Source organism: Leguminivora glycinivorella, chromosome 18 (assembly GCF_023078275.1).
Source record: "Leguminivora glycinivorella isolate SPB_JAAS2020 chromosome 18, LegGlyc_1.1, whole genome shotgun sequence".
Lineage (NCBI taxonomy): Eukaryota > Metazoa > Arthropoda > Insecta > Lepidoptera > Tortricidae > Leguminivora > Leguminivora glycinivorella.
Window position 1 is genome coordinate 18,442,928 of NC_062988.1, and position 25,929 is coordinate 18,468,856.

Sequence of the window (25,929 nt, forward strand, 5' to 3'; positions counted from 1 at the left end):
TTAAATTTTCTTAATTTAAATTACATGTCCGTCTTTGGGTCACAGGTTTACATATGCGTGCCAAATTTCAAGTTAATCGGTTCAGTAGTTTCGGAGAAAATCGACTGTAACAGACGGACAGGCAGACGCACGAGTGATCCTATAAGGTTTCCGTTTTTCATTTTTGAGGTACGGAACCCTAAAAAAGAAATATCTTACAGGGACGACGTGTATGTGAAAACACTCGAAGCTTACAATCGAATGGGAGCCGCAGCCAGAAATTGTCGCAATTCTTCATCTACATGGATGAATTTGAAAACCACGGCTTTTGTCTATTTTGGCACTCCCCTTGGCCAGCGCCCCGAACACTAACCCCCTCTAGATACGCCACTGCCTACGAGTTCAGTCATTTTTTGGAGTACTGCTGGGATTAAGCTAGGAACAAATTATGGGACGCGTCACACGGACGCGCCTGACGACCGCGACCCATAAGTGTGCAGTCTTAAAACATCCAGCGCGCCAGATGACGTCCGGACGTCCGTGCGCTCAAGGCCACGTCGACGATACGAACGATAGTTATTCATTACCTAATTCGCAGCAGTTATTAAAAATTTGGCCCACAAAATATAACTAATCTGTTCGGAAAGTGCAGTCGTGGAATGATATTGGACCCCATACATTCCAGGACTGTTCTCTTTCCGAACAGACTCTTAGTAGGTTGTTACGGTAAAGTTGCTTGGTCTAATTAATATGTTAGACAATGAATAGAATGTTGACAGCATATTAGGGCACAAAGGTATAGCAAATAATAAATAAATGAATATTAGCCCTGCCATTACACTATGGCAAGTAACTGTAATGCGAATTAATCATTAGGTTACGTACCCATTAGGCCAAGTGACTTTACATCGTAATGTAGAGGGAGACACGACTCCGACACGTTCGGCTCGCATTGCTACGTAGCAATTATTAGAGTTGCTACAACTTGACGTCCCTTTGCGATTTTCTGCCACGACGTAGGTACAGTACTAGTTACGTGATTTTAGACAACCCTAAATAGTGGAAAGGGATACGAGCGCAATGCATTAGAAAGGGACAACACGATTAGATCCTGAACTGCTGGTAAACTTCGGTGTTTAGGAGTGTCCTTTCTGTACGTAAATAAGAACTATTTCTCTGTGGCCTCATCCAGAGCTCTGCGATTTTCCGTATGTTATCCCCCTAATGAGTTAACAAATCAAATGCTTCTTTCATTTGAAAGCGGCCAAAAATCCATTAGCATTTAGGTCAGGTTCACCTGCCATTACTCTATTTGACAATCAAATTGTCCCATCTTACTCTTTACGGCTAGCCTTTCTCTGCAGAGCCACATGCACAAACGCTTACGATTATATCATTATCGTAGCTAGCTATCTCTATCGCTCTTCCGTATTGGCGCGACAGATTTCAATCGGCGTCTAGCGTCAACGATTTCATTGTCATTTCGGCTACTAGGCCGGCAGATATTTCGTCTGGTTGCCTTTGGCATCGGCCTCTCACATATTTCTCCACGTCTCAGTCTTGAACCTGTCAACCATGGAGCTCCAGCTATATGCCTGCCTGAACTCATTTTCTTTCTAGTCCTGTCTAAGTCTACAGAGTGTTTTTATAGTTTTCTATTATTTTTAATTAAAAAATATTTCGAACTTAACAAGAAGCAATATCAGGTATTATTGTTTACTAAGTTTTATCTTTAAGGAGTATTCGTAAAAGCTCATATTCGGCCCAACTCTAATAAGAACAGTAGGCGCCGTAGTAACATTAATAACATTATGTATTCATTACCATTCGTTAAAATGTTTTAAATTCTACATCAGCTTTAAAAATATAGCGCACCAATTATCTGAACCGAATGTTCGGCAGAATATTCGTATTTGGCAAAGTCCATATTCGGGCCATCTCTAATGGAGGCTTATATTATTGTTCATTTATAGTTATTTATAATTTAATTATGAGAATCAGAAAACTAGTCAACACCTAAGTATGTACAGTGGATACATTGTGTGACAACTATTTCGGAGCATATATTCAATATATTATAAAGTGAACTGGGATTATTGAACCTGGTTAGGTCCAATCTAAATAACATAACAACAAATGTAAACATTAAAATATGTCAACAAATTAACAGCTGCATACTATTACTGGCAACACTTATATCTTATAAGCAATATTCAAAATAATATATTGCCATAATTGATCAGATTTAGGACAGATTTCAAAAGGTACGAAAATATATTCTTAAAACTTCAAATATTTAAGTGGTGTTTATATAAGGATGGTAATTTTATTATGGTGCAGATGTTGCCAGCTCACAAGATGGATATTTATTGGTTGCAATAAGTTTCTTAACAACTCTAAGCAAGATTTTTCATTTAAAACAATTCGACGACAACAACGTACAAAGTGCAATCTGCGATTTTTTCTTGTAGCAGATAGCACCTAAGGTAGCAGATTGTACCCTATACGTTGTTGTCGTCGAATTGTGTCTGTAAGAGCTAAGGATGGCCCTATCCTATGATATTAAATGAGATAGCAAATGTCTTTGACACATATGTCATCAAACACCTGATCTAAATATCAATGAGTATAACAACATAGGCAATTTACATGGTTGTATAATGTAAATATTTATAGGATACTTACTAGTTATTGGTTCCGAAGAAGTAGATGCATTGCACCGCCGACTTTTTCGGAGGCTTGGACAGCTCAGGGGTGGGGACGGCTACCTGAAACCACCATAATTTCCTGTTAGTTCTGACAGAGGTTAACCTCTTAACCAAAGAATCATAACATGCCGAGTTACAGTTCCCAAGCTTATACTCTACGGCGTTATCAAAACAGAGTCTAGGGGACGCCAACGCCAATCTGATTGGCCAAGCTTACACGTAATAATAGATTTCCCGCCTATTACTCTTACAGAAAATTTCCGGGTTTAGTGATCAACAAACTTTGAAAATTCTGTTTACAATCAACAAGTACATACATGTTTTTAATGGGAACGTTCTACTATATAGGTCTTCAGAAATATCAGGATAACTTACCCGGCCGGGCCACGGGCTGAAACCCTTCATTTTTGCCCTGAAACAAACACAGAACCAGTTACATTAAACTGTAGACAGCATATTAACTTTAATACTTCATTTCAGTCTCTTATTTTGGTACATACCACACTAAATCACCAAGTTTATATTCGATAGACATGATACACGACTGTTCAAACTGAATTTCCACGACGAACTAAATTAAAAAATTGAAGGAAAGGGGCAAGTTTTGCCGTTTTGCGCGTCTATTGTATCTATGGTTGCTGTCCAAAAACCGGTAATGTCACGCTTGAGTTACGCGCTACATACACGACTTTTGAGAAACGAGCTTACACGACCGGACCAAAACCGGACCGAATCTAGAAGTGTAAACTAAGCGTATGATTAAAAATGAAGGAATTGTTTATGGTTCGAACAAAGCTATTTGAGTAATCATTTAAATCGCTAGTTTATTCAATCATTGTTTTATTTGGTCAACAATATAAGCGTGTTTAGCTTCAACATAAACAGATAAGTCATTTTCAGCTGTTTTGACAATTCTTTGTGCCGCCAAAGTTGAACGAAAACAATATTATTTATTGTTTAATTCCTGTATAAACGATGAACTAAATAATTTATTTCAAATAACAATGTCAAAAAGATTTTTTCCTCAGCAGCCTGGCGAAAGAAAGAAGGCGAAGTTAGATATTACCATATCAGATCACAATTTTCCTTTGAGTCAAAATGCAGCAGCGAATAATGGTATGTCAAATAAATATTTACCACACATAATTTATGTACCTTCGATCGTAATTGTACTTTGTAGCTTTTGTTTCCCAACGTTGTAAATACTAACGGCTTTTTGCTAGACAGATTTGATTTTCTCAAGAACTATAGGTTATATTATTGCTTTCAAGATTTCGACAACTGGGGAGATGACAATGACGACGAAATGCTGCTCATGGCAAGCCAGGCGTGCGAGCAGGCCTACGGCAACAACACCACCCTTCCCGACTTCAGCCTTTGTATGCAGCCAGGTGCTACCAGCACCCAAATGTTCCCACAACCAGGCCCTAGTAAAGAATTCACGTTTAAAAAACCCACCGTTAACTCCCCGCTCTAACATCTACCCATTTAAAAGATAAGTGTACTAGAATATCCTCTCCACTACCTGGTATGTCTTCAAAAGTAATATCAAACGGAGAGACAATGAAATACAATGATGATTTGATTTATAATGACAAAGTGTGTAAAGGGCAAGACCCAGACCATGTTTATCGACAACTTCTCCAGTTACAAGAAGAGAATGCCAAATTAAAGTCAGAGAATGGTAAATTAATGGATAAGTGTGTGACTAAAGAAGGTGAGGCTTCTATTCTGCGGACTCAGCTCAAGTCGTGTCAGGTGGCGGTGGATAGTGCTAGGATGGAGAAGATAAAAGCTCAAGAGAAGGTGCAGATGGAGTGGACTGAGAAACTATCGGCTGTGAATGGCCAAATGCATGATTTGAGGACACAGTTGGATTTTAAGGTAACTGTCTTCTGTTACTGTCACTTGTATAATTTATTCAACCAGTTCTTGCACAGAAGGGTAATCAAACAAAATATCTCAGTGGATGGGAGTATGAGATAAGAATATGATATGTACAAATTTAATATACAAATTCTTATAAAACACAAGCCAATTTCAGGACTTGCATGCAAATGTTCTTGATTTTTAAATACAGAGTGGGCATACTATGGACTTGCCTATGTTGAACAAATGAACAAAAAATCTTTGAATCTTTTAAAATTAATAAAATAAATAAATAAAAATACAATGTATTTATTTCGGACTACTTGGGTCCATAAGTTTGTTAGTAATTGATAATTTGTACCACTCATGAATTATTTTTTACAGAATTTGGAAATAATCAGCATCAAGGAGAGATGTAGGATGCTGGAATCCTCAAAAGTGAAATTAACTCAAGTCACAGTGCCAAATAATGACATATCCTCAAGGTAATCCTTTCTTCCTTTCCTTTTGATTCAAACTTACAGATTTCATATATACCGTTTCATATATCTGTATTTCATATATCAGGCAATGTATCTACTTTGAGTGTAAAACAAAGACTAGATCAAAATAATTGGGTTGTCCTGTCTTTACCCAAGCTGCTTACAGCTAGCAACTTATGGGTATCAATTAACTTGAAGTCAACAAAAACATAAAAAATTCCAAGGAAGGATTTATTTGTGTGATGAAGACAGATATTTAAATACCACAAATATGGTATTTCTAATCATTGAATATATATTTTCAGCCACCGACACAATATGAATTCCCATCACAACATGTCTTTAACCCAGAGGAGAGTGAAGACATGTGTCGCTGCCGCTCAGACAGACAGCAAGACACACTTCTTGAAGCTACACAAATCTCACAATTCTGGTATGTATGGATAACACTAGGTTTTAGCTATGGGCCATATTTGTGGACCATACAAGAAAAAGGTGTTTCAGATTTACTTACTTTAATTTGAAATGAATAGACTGAAATGGTTTAAAATCCAGTTATGAAGGAAAATAATGAAAAATTATGGAAATAGCTACTTACCCATTTAAACCTTTTCTAAATTCTGTGAATTCGAAATTGATAACCATCAAATACATGTGATTTTTCAGTTTGTCTTTTCCGTGTCTCTCAAAGCTCTTTCTCTAATTAGCACAACTCAAGCAATACTGGTGGTGGTGGTAATTGGTGGTGGTTTGGAGTCCAAAGTGTATCAAAATACCAGTATAATTGCCAAGTTTGTCCAAAGTTTGGATGCATCTTAAACTTTTTCATATTCTTTCCAGCAAAGCCAAACCTAACCAGCCTCCTCCCTGCAATCCTCGAGCCCACAACAGAACAGTCAACGCTCCTCGATTCCAACGAGAAGCTGCAAACAGACTTGGACCAATCGCAGCGCCCCTGTCGGGTCTTTAGCACCTTTCACAGAGTCCCTGCCACTACTGTGTCCAAGCCGAGAGATGGGAAGATGACTATTGGGTGTATACATGAGGACTTGACTAGTATAGCTAACGGTGAAAATGTTCTGGAGAAATTTGACAAGGTAATTTATATAGTAAGCTTCAAACAGATGGACCAATCATAGCACCCTGTTGGGTATTTAGTCCTTTTGATAGAGTGCAAGAAAATACTAAAAACTGGTTTACCTAAGTCTATGATTGTTTTTATATCAAGTGGATGGCAAAAAGTGACTCGACAGAAAATTATTACCGAAGCTTAAGGACACTGCTTTACTGACCCTTGAAAGTCATGTAACCTTATTTTTTAAGAACTACAGTATACTCGTAATGTATGTAAAAAAACGGATATTTGATTGTTATTATATCAGGGGCGGCTCACTCTGCGATTGTATCGCCGCGCTACAAGTACATGCTGGCGGCCGCGAGTTCGTGGCCTAATAAGGAGTGGCGCGCGTTCTCACGGAACGCACGTTCGCACTTTCTATTGTTACTTTACGTCGCGAGTTTTTTTAAGGTTCATATGCGATGTCCACGTGTGGAATGGCTAATAATGCATAGTTAAATAGACATCATGAATAAAATAGGACAAGGACAATCTTAGACAGATCTTATTGATTAAGTCCCACAGAAAAAAATCTATAAGGCTTGTAATGCTGAAGGCTTAAACAAAAATATATAAATACTGTATATATACCTAGAAAGTACCCAAGACTTGAATATATAGTATAACATTTTATCTGAGAATTAATTCGTTTTAATCCATAGGCAACCCTATCCTCCGACGCTGCGCAAGTGCGGCTTGTTTCTTTGTTAGAATTTTGTAGGCATTTAAAAAGGCGGCATTTCGTGAACATCAAAGCAGTGGGCCTTCTGTACTTGTACTATTATATATTCTGTGATTATATTATTTCTAAATTGTCAAAATATTTGTCCAATGTAATATTTCATTGGATTGCAGATCGTGAAAGCGACATGCGCTGTGCTAACACAAGTGCAGCAGCAGCTAAAGGAAGTGCAGTCGCGAGCGACGACCGCCTTCCAACGGGACATGGACCAGCGGTACATCGACGTCTCCGGGACTTTCGTACCGGTACCGAAGCGGAGCTTGCTCTCTGGCAGGTTAGTGGCTGTATTAGGCTAAATGTTGCCGAAGAAAATAACCAGGCCAACTTCGCAAAATAGTAGGAATAATTACATGACATAACACACTGAACAAACACCTCAATAACATAGGTATAACGGGTAGCCCCATGTGCAGAGCGTGCATAGAAGCAGAAGAGACTACTAAACACTTTCTTCCGGAATGTAAACAGGTATAGGTTCCTATGTCAACATCGGCAGTTTTCTAAGGCAGCTTTTGCTACGTGGCTACTGGGTGTTGGAACAACATCCCTCCTATTAATCAGGAATCGGCAAAGTATGTGCATATCGACACTGGAAATTTCAAATGTCGTAAAGGATATTTTGTTGTAAGTTCACTAAATATGCATAGAAATCAGAAAAAAATCGCTACCAGCTTTTTCGTTAGTGCAACAGCAGTTAAAGGAAGTGCAGTCACGAGCGACGACCGCCTTCCAACGGGACATGGACCAGCGGTACATCGACGTGTCCGGGACTTTTGTACCGAAGCGGAGCTTGCTCTCTGGCAGGTTAGTAGCTGTATTAGGTTAAATACTGACAAAGAATAGAACATGGAAGAATGCATTGAAGCAGAAGAGACTTAACACTTTCTTCTGGAATGTAAACAGGTATAGGTTCCTATATAAGTCTGTATATCGTCGCCTAGCACCCATAGTACTAGCTTTTCTTAGTTTGGAACTAGGTTGATCTATGTAAGGAGTCCCCCAATATTTATTTATATCAACATCAGCGGTTTTCTATTAGCAGCTTTTGCGACGTGGCTACTGGGTGTTGGAACAACATCCCTCCTATTAATCAGGAATCTGCAATGTACGCTGTGCATATCGATAATGAAAATTTCAAATGTCGTAAGAGACCTTTTGTTGTGAGTACACTAAATATTTCATAGAAATCAGAAAACAATCTCCATCGGCGTATTCTTTAGCTAAAGGAAATACAGTCACGAGCGACGACCGCCTTTCAACGGGTCTGTATTTTATTATCGAGTCATTGAATTCTGTGCAGCTTTGGGAAAATAGTCTTAGGAGGCCATCCCTCGATTTCAAATGGGTTCCCTTTATCTTGCAGAATATTGATTGTCCGAAATACATTTGGCATAGCAGCTTTCGCAGAAACATTTTTACCCGAATGATACTTTTGCATAATTGTACAAATAGCATAACTGTCATATCGCATATCATTCATTTGGCAGAATTCTGGATAGCAGAATACTAATATTGTCGATTTTAATATAGCAGAATTGTATATAGTATACATTACATTTCACCGAATTAGTAATAGCATACTGCTAATATCGTCGACTTTAATTTTGCAGCATTTTATGTCGCATAATACTCATATTTCTGACTGTAATTTTGCACCGAATAGACTTTCCGCCGAATTTATTTTGTCATGTTGCCAGAAATGTACATTAGGTTAGAACCCCCATCCAGACAAAATACTCACACGACACGGAAATCTTATATGTCACAGAGTCGGTTTAGGTGCGACGACGAGCGAAGCGAGGAGGAGCGTGTTAGGTTGACAGTGAGTAAACCAGAAAACCCTTTTAAGTGTAAAAACTAAATAAAACATAAGTGACATTATTCTGCGCATCAACATTATGCCAATGTATTATTCTGCCTAAGAGAATTGTGCGAAATGACAGTATGCCAAGTCAATAGAATGCGACACAATTTTCGACAAAACAATTAATCGATTATACGACTATTATACAATTTAACAAAATGCCATTGTATTACTCTGCCTTAAATAATTCTGCAAAATGACAGTATGCCAAGAAATTTAAGCAAAAAGTCATTCTGCGAAAAGAGGATTCTGCCAAGCGTTGTTATGCGAAGGTAAAATATGACAAAAAAAATTATGCAAGATAATGGTAATCCATTTCAAATTGATGAAGATTAGCGTTCACAGATTTTAACACATTCACTACTAGACAAATAAAAATGGAGCACTACGTCAGAAACCTGTCGTTTCGTTATCCATAACCGCCCGCTTGTATGGCGAGAACCCGTCCAGCGGCATCTGAGTAAAGTTTTCCGGCATCTGAGTAAAGTTCACGAGTGCCCATCAGGCGGGTTCTTGCTTGCGAAGGTGTTATCCCTTAAATGCATGACCTTGACAAAGATTTATTCAAATTGAATTTTGACATGCTGTCAATCAAAAATGCATGATGCATATATACATCACTATGCATTTAAGGGTTAAAAGAAACAGACAAACTTTTTTATGTTAGTTGATCTCATCTTTACTAGAATATTTTTTTGTAATGATATATTATATATTATTTTTAGAGCGCTGTACAAAGAAGAACAAGGCATACTAGCGCGACGAATGGTAGCCACTATAGCGTTCCTACTCGACCGCTCAACCAAGATAATTCCAATGGAACAAATCAAAAAAGTCACTCAAAATGTGCACGACGGAATTCTACAAGCTTTAAATGATGTATGCAGTTTACTGGACGCTACGGTTAGTATGTTTATTCGTTTAAATTCTGTTAATTTTATTTTTACAAAGGTATTTATCAAATTTCTCTTGTAATAGGACCTAAAATAGAATATGGATGATATTTTTTATATGCATCACGACTGTTAACTTCTTCGTGCTTCTTTATTGTGTAAGGTTCTTACATATTTGTACGAGCGGCTATCTCCTGCTGACTTTCCAGGCATTTTCGTTACGCGGCTACCGGATGTAGGAACAACATCCCTCCTCCCACTAATTGAGAACTGCAAAGTATGATAAAGGAGATACAGTTTATTGGTTTGTACGAGTACTAAAGCGTTTATAGTTTTAAGTTTAATGTTAAACAAGTATAATATGTATAATTCGAAAGGCATTGATGAAATTTTATGCTTTTTTGTAACTTGTAGTGTTGCGGCACCCTATACAACGGGCTCCTCTACGCCGCGACCCTCCTACCCCTCCGCGCGCTCCTCAAGCCGCTCATCTCGTCCCGGCCCTCTCCGTTCGTCTCGTGTCGGATATTGAGAGTCTTGAGGAGGACACAACAAAATATTTGTGGTGGCAGCGGGAATATGAGGATAGATTTGGAGCAGGGCGTGCTGCTTTATAAGAAAGGTAAACCTATAGATAAACTTTTTTATACTGCGTCGGTAGCAAACAAGCATATAAGGCTGATAGCAAGCACACACAGTATCCTGTGGACAGTTACAACTCCAAAGGTAACAGTTTTAAATGATTTTTCATTAGACTTATATTGATCGGGATATAGCCCGTGATTACCTTTCCTTTACCTGTCTTTAGTTTCCCGTGATCGTGATGCATGCAACTGCGTCGCGTCGAAATATTGGGACCTCAATAAAAATCAGAAAGGTAATCACGGTCTATATCCCAGTCAATATAAGTCTAACTCCAAACTGTCTTGGTACCTAAACTTATGACACAAGAACACTTTCAGATTTAATAAGGAAAGAAAATGACCTATATCGACACAAAAATTACTAGTTGATTTACAAATTTACATTATTCTTTTCACCAGTAGGTACAGTCAACCAATTGGAACCCTAGGCCACTATAGAACTATGTCATAGTGACGTTATAAATCAGATTGGAAGAAATCTCTTACTGTTTGTCATTTTGACATGGTTGTAGAGTGGCCTAGGGTTCCAATTGGTTGACTGTACCTTTTTTTTTTCTAACAACCATTTCAAAAATAATATCTTTCAATCCACATTTCAGATTCGTGCCATCTACATGTACTTTTGAAACAAATCGAAGTGGCGCTGAAATGTATAGAAAAACAGAACTTAGTCTCAGAGGCGCTAAGTACAGCGCAGGACCTACTTGGAGTACATAGCAACTGCAACGCTAGGCATAACGCACAAGAAAACAGGTGATTATATTAGTGTTTGCATAAAAAAATATATATAATCAAGTTAAAGTAGCGCTAAAATGTATAGTGCGACAGAACAGTCTCAGAGGCGCTCAGTACCTACTTGGAGTACATAGCAACTACAACGCTAGGCATAACGCACAAGAAAACAGGTGATTATATTAGTGTTTACGTAAAAAAATATATATAATCAAGTTAAAGTAGCGCTAAAATGTATAGTGCGACAGAACAGTCTCAGAGGCGCTCAGTACAGCGCAGGACCTACTTGGAGTACATAGCAACTGCAACGCTAGGCATAACGCACAAGAAAACAGGTGATTATATTAGTGTTTACATAAAAAAGATATATAATCAAGTTAAAGTAGCGCTAAAATGTATAGTGCGACAGAACAGTCTCAGAGGCGCTCAGTACAGCGCAGGACCTACTTGGATTACATAGCAACTGTTGCGCTAGGCATGCAAACAGGTAGTAATTAAGAGCGTTATAACATTTCGGCGTCGGGCGAAATTAGGTATTTTACCCGCCGCGCGAGCCCAATATGCCGACCCTTTCTAGCACGTCTTATCACTCGCTCGCACTACAATAATGGACAAAACAATCTTGATCCTTCCTATGGAATTTTGATAACAACCACAATCTACTATCTCGATATAAACTTTTGATTTCTAATAAACATTATTTTGTACGAAAAGACTAGAATATAGCGCAAAATAATATTAATTACGTTAAAATTTATTTAAAAATTTAAAGTAATAATTATAAACTGTGATCATATTTAAGTAGATCCCATCCCAAATGTTTGCTTTTGTTATATGATAAGTATTAGAGTAAAGTATATATTAATATGATGATAAAATAAGTCAAATATAATTCTCATTACTCAGGGTCTGATGATGGAGAGAGATTGTGGTCACCAAAAATCAACTCGCATATTTGAATAACATAAAAAAACGAAGTGGTTCAGTTACATGGGTTTATTGGTACCGGTGACCACCATCTGGCTCCAACATCAGACCCTCAGTACCACCTCTTGTCAAAGGTCTTATTAAGAAGAAGTAAGAACCCAATGAGCCTGATTACTAAATGGTTTAGTTACATGGATCACTGGTACTGGTGACCACCATCTGGCTCCATCATCAGACCCTGAGTACCACCTCTTGTCAAAGGTCTTATTGAGACGATCCCAATGAGCCTAAAGACGATGTGGTTTAGTCATATGGTTCATTGGTACTGGTAACCACCATCTGTCTCCATCATCAGACCCTGAGTAGGTACCACCTCTTGTCGACGGTCTTGTTGAGACGATTTCAATGAGCCTACATACGAAGTGGTTTAGTTCCATGGTTCATTGGTACTGGTGACCACCATCTGGTCCCATCATCAGACCCTGAGTACCACCTCTTGTTAAAGGTCTTATTGAGATGAACCCAATAAGGCTAAACACAAAGTGGTTTAGTCATATGGTTCATTGGTACTGGTGACAACCATCTGTCTCCATCATCAGACCCTGAGTACCACCTCTTGTCAAAGGTCTTGTTGAGACGAACCCAACGAGCCTAAACACGAAGTCGTTTACTTACATGGTTCACTGGTACTGGTGACCACCTTCTGGCTCCATCATCAGATCCCGAGTACCATCTTGATGTGTCTTATCATCTTGACCGTATTGTAATTTTCGCATATTTATCATCATAACGTTGTAATACTTTAACATTCAAACATAACAAAATATTACAAAAGCAAATATTTACGGATCTAGGATCAAATTCGTTGGTCGCTGTTTACACACACACAATGCGAGGATAGCCCGTGTATAAACAAGGCGTCCGACCCACACAACGATAAATATTCTCGATGTTTGCGATGAAAACTCGGAGAGCGAAGCGACATACGTCTCACCTTCTCGAGCTCCGGCGCGGCACTGAAATCGCAGGCGTCCGTCGCCGGTAAAATAGCGACAGGAAGGCTAGTTTTCAAAAAATTGGCAAAAAATCATGATAAAATATTATAACGACAAGTGGATAACAGCAATTTAAGCACATTGTGCAGATTATTTATATACTAAAATAACTTCGATAACATGTAGATTTTCGGAGAAATGATCACTTGTTTCGATGTATTTTCAAGACAAAATTGAGTTCGTTTTACTTTAAATTTCTCAATTTCAAAGGATTAAATGATAAATATTGTTTAATGGGCCTAAAGTACAAGATATTAGGAATTTAAATTTACCGCATTTATGAGAGTGAGCTTATCAAATTGTACATAATAAGAGCTCCGAAATCTGTGCTTCGCGCGGTTTTTCCTAAACGAGCATCAGAAAAAAAATCATTACTAATTGAAAAAGCTTTTTCTTCCATATGTTTTTTAATAAACCGACAGTTAATTAGATTTTCTAACTGAAACAAGTACTTTTACTGTCTTTTAGTATGAGTAAAGTGCACAATTTTGCCGATAAATATTGTACATTTTACAATATATCGCCTTTTTTTGTCATAGCGCTCTTAATAATAGGGCACTTGCCCTTACTAAAAATAAATTATTATACCATGCACGTAATGAAGCATCAGATAATAAGAAAAACATGGACAGTAGTTATTTTTAAACCACAATTCTGTTTTATAAGTAGGATAGCAGGACATAAAGTTAATGAGTTGACCGTGACGTCACTCAACACGAATTCATATTAAGCAAATCGTTCAAATTCGTTTTGGGGCGTTTTCCAAAATAAATCTCGAATATCACTAGACCTGGACGTGTCTGGGCTCATTGTCCCAAATTTTCCATACAAAATTTGAGTTTCCAATACGTCACGCACGTAGTAAGTTCATACTAAAATCTTGACGTCTCTTCTTTATCCTCTCCTGATCCCATTATTTGGGGTCGGGTCTCCTCACAGTCCTGCGCCAAGTTCTACGATCTTGGGTTGTCTGTTGGGGCACCTGGGCTTTCTTGAGTTCTCTTTCTATGCTTTTCCACCAGGTATCTGGGGGACGGCCACTACCTCTTGGCGTCTCTGGTAGATTGAGTGCTACTTGGACTATGTGATCGTTTTCCCGTCGTTTAACGTGGCCATACCAACGAAGGCGGTTTTCGTCGAGCTTGTCTGCGATTGGTGTAACCTTGAAGCTACCACGTATATATTCGTTTCGGATTCGGTCTAGCCGGGTTACACCTCCCGCCCATCTAAGCATTTTCATCTCGTTAGTATGTACCTTTTGTTTATGGATTTTCTTTGTTGTCCAGCATTCTGATCCATAGAGTAGCGCGGGACGAATAGCCGTTTTATAGACTTTTCCCTTGATTTTTATTGGGATCCGTGGGTCGCACAGTACACCTGTCAGCGATCGCCACTTTTGCCATGCGACGCTTATTCTATGTGTCACATCATCGTCGACATTCGCATCGGATGTGAGTATGGAGCCTAGGTATTTAAATTTTTCTACAGATGGAACCGGCGCGTCTCCAATATAGATGGTTTCCGGTGTATTAGATCTGCTGAAAGGGCATTTCAGGTATTCCGTTTTACTCCTACTAACTCTCAGGCCGTGCTTCTCAAGTGCTTGTGTCCACAGATTCAGAAGTTCCTGCAAATTTGTAGCGGTGTCGGCGGCTAGGACTATATCGTCCGCGTACAAAATGGTCCATGGCAGTGGAGATGGTATATTTCTCGTAAGGTAGTCCATGACTAGATTGAACAGCAACGGGCTGAGCACGGATCCTTGATGGACGCCGACCTTGACCTCAAAAGCTCTACTTAAGCCTGCTAGTGTTCGCACTCTCGTGCTGGCCTTGATATACATGTCTTTTACTAATTCTATGTAATATTCAGGGACATTCTGGGCACGCAGAGCCTCCCATACTAGCTTCCGCGGCACACGGTCGAAGGCTTTTTCTAGGTCAATAAATGTCAGATGCAAATCGTTTTTGTTTATTCGAAACTTTTCCATCATAATCCTGACAGTTTGTATTGCGTCAGTGGTTGACCTGGAAGCCGTGAAACCGAACTGATTTGGAGAGGTCTGAGAGATGTTTGAAATTCGTTTATTAAGAACTCTTTCCCATATCTTAAGCGTGTGTGAGGTTAGTTTTACTCCTCTATAGTTTTCGCACTGCGCGACATCGCCCTTGTTCTTGTAGAACGGTATTAAAAAGCTTTGACGCCATGAATCCGGGATGTTTTTCGTGGCCAGGATGATATTAAATAGCTTCGTAAGCCATGCTACGCCTATCGGTCCGAGAGCTTTCCAAAGATCCGCCGGGATCTCGTCTGGCCCTGCAGCCTTTTTACTTTTCATTTTCATCGTTGCATGTTTAACTTCACCACTCTCTATTTCGGGCACTGGTCCATATGTGGGTTTGCATGGCATCGGGTCTTCGTTTGGGAATTCTTCGTTAAGAAGTTGTTCATAATACTCGAACCATCTTTCTCTAATTTGGGTATTATCTGTTAAAATTTTGCTATCTTTATTTTTTATATATTTATTTATTTTTATATCCATTGTTGCTCTGTGTCTCGATTTCGCTATTTTAATTACATCGTCTGCATTTTTAGCATTTTCCAAACTATTGTAGAAATTTGTATTGCTTTGTGCTCTTTGTTGTGCCACGCATCTTTTTGCGTTCTTCTTTGCTTCTATGTATTGGTCTTTGTCTTCTTGAAGTTGCGATCTTTGCCACTTTTTGAAACACGCTTTTTTGCTGGCCAAGGAGTCTTTTACCGTGTCGTTCCACCAGTTTGGATCTTTACCGCTTCCGAAAGGTCCTTTAGAAATTCCGAGGATGGTTCCGGCTGTAGCTCTACATTTTGCTTCGAATTTAGACCACATATGTTCAGCACTACTGTAGTTTACGCTAATGTCTGTTTCGAGGTATTCTATTACTGCATTCTTTAGTTGTATGCCTTTGGGGCCATTCAGATCCTTCCATTTCGTCCTTGGTGTTCTATCAACGATGTGTTTTATCGGCTTTGGCAAGGTATAGACAGCAACCAGAAGGCGGTGTTGTGTTGCGAGGGGCTCACCCGGAATTACCTTACAATCTTTGAATTTCGTCTTAACCACCATATCTGCTAAGATGTAGTCTATTTGTGACTTACGTCCCCCGCTTTTGTAGGTGAGTAGATGTTCTTCCTTTTTTTGGAAATTGGTATTTATAATTGATAGGGCATGTCTAGTAGAAAATTCCAGGATATATTCCCCTTGCGTGTTGGTTTCACCTATTCCATAACCTCCGTGGGCCGCCGATGTGTTAGTAGCTCCTACGTGGCCATTTAGGTCTGCTCCTATTATTTTTAGTTCGTTTTGTGGTATGTTGTGCATCACATCATCCAGGTCCTCCCAGAATTCTGCTTTTTCTTAACAGCCCGTTTGTGGAGCGTAGGCTGAAATAATGTTGGTAACTTGCTGGTCATCCAAAGCCAATTTAACGGCCAGTATCCGATCACTTTTCCGCGTGATGTTGATTATGCGGGTTTTAAAATATTTATCCAAAACAATCGCCACCCCATTTCTTTTATTGTCTGTACCATGATACAGAACCTGGTAGTCGTTGCCGATGTCTTTTGATTTTGAGCCCTTCCATTTTGTTTCCTGGAGGCAACAGATATTAATGCTTCTTCTTTTAAGTGTATTGCTCAATTCTTGGCTTCTTCCCGTAAGAGACCCCAAGTTCCAGGTTGCGAGTCTTATCTTACTTATATTCAAATGCGAATTTTTATTCTTGTCTCGTTGTCCGTCGCTTTGGGGGAACGCCCTAGAGGTACTTGCATCGAGAATCTCCGTATTCGCATTTGCGTCGCTTCCGGGGTACGCCCTAGCCTTATTGCCCTTTCTCATTTCTTTGTGCATTTCATGTGAGGAGATATTTGTGTTGGCGTGGGGTTTTACGGCCGGTTGCCACCTGACGCCAAGGCAGTAACTCTTCTGAAGAGCTTGGGAGCCGGGGTCACACCAGGAGTGATTTCCGCGCCATCCCTACTGCGTTGCCCTGCCTGGCAGCGCAGCTCCAATGTCCACCTGGTACCTTAATATGTAAGGGCAGCTTTTCATTGGGGTTTGTGCTTCTTCCGCCTGCTCCGCCGTACCGACATCCCTTTGTCTCCGCCTTCGCAGCCGTTGAAGTCTTCACCCGTAGCCCTGGGCACGGGGCCGCGATATACCCCACGGCACTGGGTCCTCGCTCGAACTTCGCCACCTCTTTATTCCGGCCTACTGAAATAAAGGGTGCCCACCCCCGCGGCTGGGACGCGCCGAGCAAGAATTACCCAAGTGGGAAGCAGAGAAGGTAGCTCTACTTCCCCAGGGGCCGGGCTAATGGCCGAGTTTGGCGCCTCGACCAAGTACTAAAATCTTGACGTAAAAGGAAAAAAAATAGGACACATTTTTTTATCGTCGGGATCGAATCACCTCGTGATTCTGAGAAGAATGAGCCCCCAAACACGTCCAGATCTGGTGAAATTCGATATTCGAGATTTATTTTGGAAAACTCCCTTTGACAGTTCTTAAAAAGAAGCTGATTTTACTAGAAGGAAAGTAGCCTATTATATGTTTTTTTATCCAATCGAATAGACCAAGTGTATAGAGATAGAGAAACAGATCTTAATCTCAGAAGCGCTGATTACAGCACAAAACCTTACTTAGCTTCCATAGCAACTATTTGTGCATCATAATAAGATTAATAAGCTACTTGCCTCCTAGTCAAATCAGCTTCTTTTTAAGAACTGTCAAAACGAATTTAAACGACTTGCTAATATGGAATTTATATCAAATCGAATTGAGTGACGTCACGGTCAACTCAGTTACTTTATATATTTCTACCCGACTTATTAAATAGAATTTGGATTTAAAAATAACTTCTGTCCATGTTTTTCTTATAATTATCTGATGCTTTATTTCGTGCATGGTATAAAATATTTTTCCCCTCACTAGCTCGGAAACACGTGTTTTGTCCTTTAATACCAGCGGGTAAAAACGCATTTTATCCACTAGTGACTAGTGGTTAAAGTAATTTGACCTTGAATAAATTCAAATTAACTGCTTTAAAATTTATAGAAGTAGGTGAATCTAGTAATAAAGATGATTTACCACCTGTGGAACTACTGGAAGCAGTGATAAACGCATTTTTGGCGTTGTAGTTTCCTCTCTACAGTGAGGGGAAAAGTTTTGTGTTACACTCGGGTGCAAATGTATTTTACTTCTCGTGTGTTAAAAAACTCGCAAGTTCAGAATTCTATTCTCGAACCACTCGCTTCGCTCGTGGTTCAACTATAGAATCCTTTCACTTGCTCGTTTTTCAATTCCACACTCGGCGTTAAAATACAACTTTGCCCCCTTGTATAACAAATAACTATTATTTTAACAACAGTCAAGTTCCCTATACATGGAAAACTATTTAATAATTCATACATGCAGATATTTGTCAAGCTTTTTGTATAATTTCAGGTGTGATTGTCAACTTCTGCTGATACAAGTACTAGTGATCGCTCTGAGGATATGCTCCGTCATGCTGAAGGCTTGTCAGTCATCTAAAGGTAAAACCATGTTTTTTTTTTTAATGGCAACTTTCATGAGATTCCCTTCTGTAATAAATTTGATATTTACTGTATCCTTATTTATAAATTCGCGCACCGCAACTGAACATGTTACTAGCTCAATATAAAAACTAGCTTATGGTCGAAAAGAATCGCTAAAATTCGCTCGAATAGGCTACTTGCCTCCTAGTCAAATCAGCTTCTTTTTAAAAACTGTCAAAACGAATTTGAACGACTTGGTAATATGGAATTTATATGAAATCGAATTGAGTGACGTCACGGTCAACTCAGTTACTTTATATTTTTCTACCTGACTTTATTAAATAGAAATTGTATTTAAAATAACTTCTGTCCACGTTTTTCTTATAATTATCTGATTTGATTTTAACTACAGTAAAGTTTCCTATAATTGCTAAAAACTAGAAATTAAAAAGTGGCAACATCGTCGTGTCGTCTCATTTCTCACACATATCAGAAGAAGGGGATGACAGACGATGTTGACACTTTAACACTTTCGCAACCAAGAACCCGCCTGCTGGGCACTCGTGAACTTTTATCAGATTCCAGAGAACCCGCCAGGTGGGTTCTCGCCATACAAGCGGGCGGTTATAAATTACGACCGGTCCCTGACGTAGAGCGCAATTTTTGTGGTAGTGAATAGTGAATGTATTAAATCCTACTCTTTTTTGCTGTACCTTACCATAGATTAAATATAAGATCATACATTAAGAGGGCATTCAACGAAAACGTCGTAATAATGTAAAATTGATAGTTTTAGTCGGCAAAATGCTACACTTTCCGTCATCTAAAAGACTTATTAAGTTCAGGATTCGATTAGGACATCTTCTTAACTTACATGTTGTGAGACTGGATTTTTAAAAACTAACTCACTTAATAAATTATGATTTTTTTTGGTGCATGTTTAGGAAAACCCGCGAAAAGTGCTGACTTAGTCCGTCTAATTTGTAAAATTTGGATAGTTTTGAATGCTTCAAGTGGTAAATTTGTATTATGTATATCCTGTACTACAATCATCTGAGACTACTTCTTTGTTATAAGGCTTTAGAATAGAGTAAATGAGGATATGATGAATCCAATTTGTTTCAGAAATCACCTCAGAATAAGTGTCAATTTCTTCGAAAACTTACGTGTTTTTGAAGTAGTTTTAATATAAAAATAATCTGCAACGCTTACTCAAACAGATTTTATGCAAAAGTTTTCTATTAATTGCAATTTAATATTTTTGACGATTTTTTAAAAATGCCTCCTTATTATCGGTTACGCGCGCTTGCGATGTCAGTACCGCGGCAGAGCTTGTAGAGGCAGGACGTATGTTAGTCCGCTCCGCACGCGGCTCGACGATCGCGAAGTTATTTTGTCATTGTGTGCGGCACCCGCCGTGTCCAAAACCGCACTTGTGTGCGTGTTTGGCTGTACTGTTGCATGTATACTGCGACCGAAAACTTTGATCCTTGGGTTGACGACTTTGGTAACTAACTAATTAACTTGACTAATATTTTTAGTAAGTATTATTTATTATTGAATATCATTTGAGGTTACTGACTCGTCTCAACAAAATCTTTGACAATAGATGGTACTCAGGATCTGATGATGAAGTCAGATGGTAGTCATGAGTTCTCATCAACCAGGTCTTGAAACCATTTCGTGTTTGGGCTCGTTTGATTCGCCTCAACAAGATCTTTGACAAGAGGTGATGGTACCCAGGATCTGATGATGAAGCCGGAAGGTAGTCATGAGTTCTCATCAACCAGGTCTTGAAACCATTTCGTGTTTGGGCTCGTTTGATTTGCCTCAACAAGATCTTTGACAAGAGGTGATGGTACCCAGGATCTGATGATGAAGCCGGAAGGTAGTCATGAGTTCTCATCAACCAGGTCTTGAAACCATATCGTGTTTGGGCTCGTTTGGTTCGTCTCAACAAGATCTTTGACAAGAGATGATACCCAGGATCTGATGATGAAGCTGGAAGGTAGTCAAGAGAATTCATCAACCAGGTCTTGAAACCACTCCGTGTTTGGGCTCGTTTGGTTCGTCTCAACAAGATCTTTGACAAGAGATGGTACCCAGGATCTGATGGTGAAGCCGGAAGGTAGTCAAGAGTATTCAACAACCAGGTCTTGAAACTCTTCTGTGTTTGGGCTCGTTTGATTCGTCTCAACAAGATCTTTGACAAGAGATGGTACCCAGGATCTGATGATGAAGCTGGAAGGTAGTCAAGAGTATTCCACGACCAGGTCTTGAAACCACTTCGTGTTTGGGTTCGTTTGATTCGTCTCAACAAGATCTTTGACAAGAGATGGTAATCACTCTTTTATACTCTGGCGCATCCACTGTCTCAGTGTGTCAACAGTCAACTAAAGCAGGTAGGCGTAGCGTAGAGTTGTATTTCCTTACAAAAAACCAATACATAGATCTTAGATAGACCTTCCTGTGCTCCATGCAATTAAAACAACATAATATTTAAAAACCGGCCGAGAGCGTGTCGGGTCACGCTCAGTGCCTACACTGAGCGTGGCCCGACACGCTCTCGGCCGGTTTTTAAAGCCGCGTTGGTAAATAGCCGCTCGGCTCTTCCGTAGTTTTCCATATTTTTCAAAAACTACAGAACCTATCAAGTTCAAAACAGTTTTCCTAGAAAGTTTATAAAGTTCTACTTTTGTGATTTTTAAATATTTTTTTAATATATGGTTAAAAAGTTAGAGGGGGGGGACACTTTTTTTCTTTAGGAGCGATTATTCGCGAAAATATTAATATTATCAAAAAACGATTTCAGTAATTCATTTTTAAATACCTATCCAACAATAAATCATACGTTAGGGTTGAAATGAAAAAAAAATCACTCCCTACTTTACGTTTTACCCTAATAAAACATTTTTTCCGCTTTTTATTTTTGCACTTTGTCGGCGTGACTGATATACATATTGGTACCAAATTTCAGCTCTCTAGTTCTAACGGTCACTGAGATTATCCGCGGACGGACGGACGGACGGAGGGACAGACAGACAGACATGGCGAAACTATAAGGGTTCCTAGTTGACTACGAAACCCTAAAAACACATTTTAAATATTAAACTTATATTGACCGGGATATAGACCGTGAATATAAGTCTAATGAAAATAACCGTGAATCATTCAAAACTCTTAGATTTTAAATATAAAAAAAAAACTACTTAAAATTAAAGAAAACCGATCTTAGTTCCATTATATACAGAGTGGGGCCTGTAACAAAGGCGAAGAATTGAACTGTAGGCTATTCTCCTTATACTGATCAACATTTATTCAGTGACTTTTAAAAATTATGAAGTCTTTAAATTTTTAATTTTTCATACAAAATAAATATTAGCTTCAATGTACGCCATTATTGTTGTCATTGACGTTGTCTGTCACACTTTAGACTTAACAAAATTCGCAATACATTACCTCTTAGAAAAAACTTTCAAGGGTGATAAAAATCAAAATACAAGTTATTTTTAAAAGTCGCCGAACAAATGTTGATCAGTATAAGTGCGTTTTCACATTATCCGATCCGATATCGGATGTCGGACCGATATCCCATACATTACAGGCGCCATCTTGGATTTTTTCTATTGAAATGCTTCCGACATCCGATGTCGGATCGGATAGTGTGAAAACGGCTTAAGAAGAATAGGCTAGAGTTCAATTCTTCGCCTTTGTTACAGGCCCCACTCTGTATATGTACCTAGAAAACATCATCATCTTCCTTGCGTTATCCCGGCATTTGCCACGGCTTATGGGAGCCTGCGGTCCACTTTGACAACTAATCCCAAGATTTGGCGTAGGCACTAGTTTTTACGAAAGCGACTGCCATCTGACCTTTCAACCCAAAGGGTAAACTAGACCTTATTGGAATAAGTCCGGTTTCCTCACGATGTTTTCCTTCACCGAAAAGAACCTAGAAAACATATCATATACAAAATAAAATAAAACTAAGAAAACGGATTATATTCATTATACGCGATATAATCTGATTCCATAAATTTATTTCATGAGTAACTATCGCGGTGACAGAAGACAATATTATATACACAATTTATTATATTATAAAAGTTTTTTAATTTATTTCTTCCAAGGCTACACACGTTTTAATAAAAAAAACTGTGATAAGTTTAATAATTAAACTAAAAGGTCAAGTATTTATGCACGAAATCATGTATGCAAATATGTAATATATATGGTGGAGTTTTTACGCAAGTATCAATAATGGTTAGTCCGCAACGCCACTGACGGCGTGGCGGTACCGACCATGAATGCTATCCCTTTCGCTCTAGCCGCACGTAAGGTTGGTTCGAAGAGGATCGCACGCTATGTCTGTACCGCAGGCTACAATCGTTATGCTTCTGGTTATAGTGTGCGTCTGCACACAGGCGCACGCCAGCGCCGCCGGCGTCGAAATGCGAGCAAGCAGATTTTTTGAAAGCGCTCTTAAAATGCGACCGCCTAAGAACGCGCATACACTACACCATACATAGATGGCGCCACAAAAAAATGTCTTGTACCTTTCGATTATACTTGTAGATGGCATTAAGTGTCACTTTTGACATAGATTTATGGCTCGAAAGTGACACTTAACGCCAATCTACAAATAATCGATGACAACAAGGATTTTTTTGTGGCGCCATCTATGTGTGGTGTAGTGTATGCGCGTTTAATGTATGGGATGGTATGATTATCGCGTTATCGGCCAATCAGAGACGGTTATTACAAACAATGTTGCTAGGTAATTCGATGGTATGATTTTCTTATACTTAATCTATGACCTTACTATAATTGTAATAGGGAACTTGACTGTACTTAAAATATTTTTATATTATGCACGAAATAAAGCATCAGATAATTATAAGGAAAACATGGACAGAAGTTATTTTTAAATCCAAATTCTATTTAATAAGTCAGGTGGAAATATAAAAAGTAACTGAATTGACCGTGACGTCACTCAATTCGATTTCATATTAATTCCATATTAGCAAGTCGTTCAAATTCGTTTTGCAAGTTCTTAAAAAGAAGCTGATTTGACTAGGAGGCAAGTCGCCTATAAAATAATCATATCGTCAACAGATAACAATGTATCATCGGAGCTAGCATCAGTGTGTCGCGGCGGCATCGCGGTTCTACACCAGCGAGCGTCGCGTGACGTGGAGTTCTGCTCCTCGCTAGGGGGCGCTGAGGGTCCTGCGTTGGAGTTTATTGAAACTATGAGGGGCTTTAAACAGTCTGAGATGTTTGGTAAGCTTTATTCCTTTTTATTTATTTATTAATACACAGATGCCGATCACAAATTGGGTTATATAGCTACAAAGACATATCGTCACTACTTTTAAAAAATCTCGTATCTCACGCTGTTCCTCAAAGTTAAAACGCAGTAAGTCTTTATGCATTCCATACATACTTACTACAATTTTCTTTTCATTGACAGACGAAGATACGTTTAAGTTTTTTTAAAAGTAGCGACGATATGTAACTCCGCATAGACAGATAAAGTGTAAAAAAAAAAACGTACCTCAATACCATACAGAAATAGGTACGATGACCTAGATGGCGATACACCTTTCGGGGACGCTCGGCTAGATGGCGCTTATATTAATATTTGACATTTTAACGCATATAAAGCTAAGAATATGGACCAAATTGTCAAAACTGAGGTTCAAAAGGTTTAAGCTTGTGTCGAGAGATGGCAGTCTATGCACTGTGATTACACATTTTACTTTGTCAATAACTCTCTATAATACTCGATCCTCTTTGTATAGCCACAAAGCCGATGAAAAGACAATAATTTATTATCAATAATCGGTAGAACTTTTCATCATAATATATTTAGGTCTATCAGACCTGTAGCGACATCTACCGTAAAAAACATTTCACTTCTCAAATGGCAACGGAATTTCCAAATTATGTCGGAAAGTCACTAGGTCCGTTGCGCTAACCTTGGTAAATGTGATAACCAGAATATTTTACAAGTATGGTGGGGCTGCTGGGAATGGGAATCGATCCATAGGCCGTGGATAAGCTTTTCTTACGTTGATCTGTGTAAGGTGTCCCCCAATCTTTATTTATATAATAATTAAATAAATATTGGGGACACTTTACACAGATCAACTTAGCCCCAAACCAAGGCTTGTACTATGGGTGCTAAGCAACGATATACATACTTAAATAGATAAATACATAATTATATGCATAGAAAACATCCATGACTCAGGAACAAATATCTGTGCTCATCACACAAATAAATGTCCTTAATTGTGTGATGTGTAATGTCAATCGAAGCTTACCTAAGATTTAATATTGTTGCAGAAAACATGTTGACAGAGTTAGCGGGGACATTCCAATGCGCGGCGGAGGACTCGCCGCCATCTTACCATAGACAAGCCTGGGTCAAGAGCTTCGACGCCTTCTCTCTGGCCGATTAATGTTTGTGATTAATAATAAAAAATATACAACTTTTGTACTTACAGTGTAAGAAGTGTTCTGTTCCTGTAGGCTTTGACATAAGGGGTTCCCTTTATCTTGCAGAATATCGATTGTCCGAAATACATTTGGCATAGCAGCTTTCGCAGAAACATTTTTACTAGGGATGTACCGACTATTGATTTGGCCGACTAGGCCGACTACCGACTAGTCGGCGCTTGGGTGGCCGATTAGTCGGCTAGTCGGCCAGAACATAATTTTCGATAAATTCACATTTTGAATGTCATTTTTGGTCCTTCGTTCGCGCTTTTCATGATTTTTTACAGATGTTCAAAGGTTTATGACAATATTTATATACATTTTCCATTTTTAACAACCGGCTTGGCTTAGTGGGTAGAGTAGACCCTGCCTATGAAGTCGATAATCCTAGGTAGGAAATTTATTTCTGTGGTGATAACAGGTATTTATTGTTTTGGCAAAAAAAGGAATTACTAATAGCTACATAATACAACCATAATTTTCAGCTGGTAATTTATTTTTGTACTGTTTTTCTATCACTAATGAAGTGCCGACTAATCGGTCCTTTTTGCCGACTAATCGCCGACTACAAATGTGGCCGGATAGTCGGCTTTCCCGACTAGTCGGTACATCCCTAATTTTTACTCAAATGATACTAATAGCATAACTGTCACATCGCATATCATTCATTTGGCAGAATTCTGGATAGCAGAATACTAATATTGTCGATATTAATATAGAAGAATTGTATATAGTGTACATTACATTTCACCGAATTAGTAATAGCATACTGCTAATATCGTCGACTTTAATTTTGCAGCATTTTATTTATGTCGCATAATACTCATGTTGCTGACTGTAATCTTGCGCCGAATAGACGT

At 38.8% G+C, this 25,929-nt stretch overlaps 2 protein-coding genes across 2 annotated transcripts in view; one reads left to right on the top strand and one right to left on the bottom strand.

The window, feature by feature from the left end:
* Positions 1 to 3,301, bottom strand: part of LOC125236197 (putative oxidoreductase GLYR1 homolog) — a 103,668-nt gene extending 100,367 nt beyond the window's left edge. The window contains 3 exon segments of the mRNA XM_048142908.1: positions 2,665 to 2,747; positions 3,063 to 3,099; positions 3,188 to 3,301. Of these exon segments, the coding sequence (XP_047998865.1) occupies positions 2,665 to 2,747; positions 3,063 to 3,099; positions 3,188 to 3,222 (155 nt within the window). The 5' untranslated portion in view covers positions 3,223 to 3,301.
* Positions 3,302 to 3,631: 330 nt separating this feature from the next.
* On the top strand, positions 3,632 to 25,082 carry LOC125236020. The gene is made up of 12 exons (XM_048142702.1): positions 3,632 to 3,803; positions 3,959 to 4,571; positions 4,941 to 5,041; positions 5,344 to 5,471; positions 5,879 to 6,135; positions 7,011 to 7,171; positions 9,487 to 9,664; positions 10,069 to 10,276; positions 10,898 to 11,051; positions 18,495 to 18,583; positions 23,681 to 23,848; positions 24,917 to 25,082. The coding sequence occupies exons 2-12, from the start codon at positions 4,218 to 4,220 to the stop codon at positions 25,030 to 25,032; spliced, it is 1,914 nt and encodes a 637-aa protein (XP_047998659.1). The 5' UTR covers positions 3,632 to 3,803; positions 3,959 to 4,217; the 3' UTR covers positions 25,033 to 25,082.
* Positions 25,083 to 25,929: the final 847 nt, after the last annotated feature.

Excerpts from the sequence above, each read along its gene's own strand:
- LOC125236020 (XM_048142702.1), top strand. The coding sequence starts at position 4,218 with ATGTCTTCAAAAGTAATATCAAACGGAGAGACAATGAAATACAATGAT. Across the intron at positions 4,572-4,940 it reads GGACACAGTTGGATTTTAAG|AATTTGGAAATAATCAGCAT; the intron begins GTAACTGTCTTC and ends TATTTTTTACAG. Across the intron at positions 11,052-18,494 it reads CATAACGCACAAGAAAACAG|GTGTGATTGTCAACTTCTGC; the intron begins GTGATTATATTA and ends GTATAATTTCAG.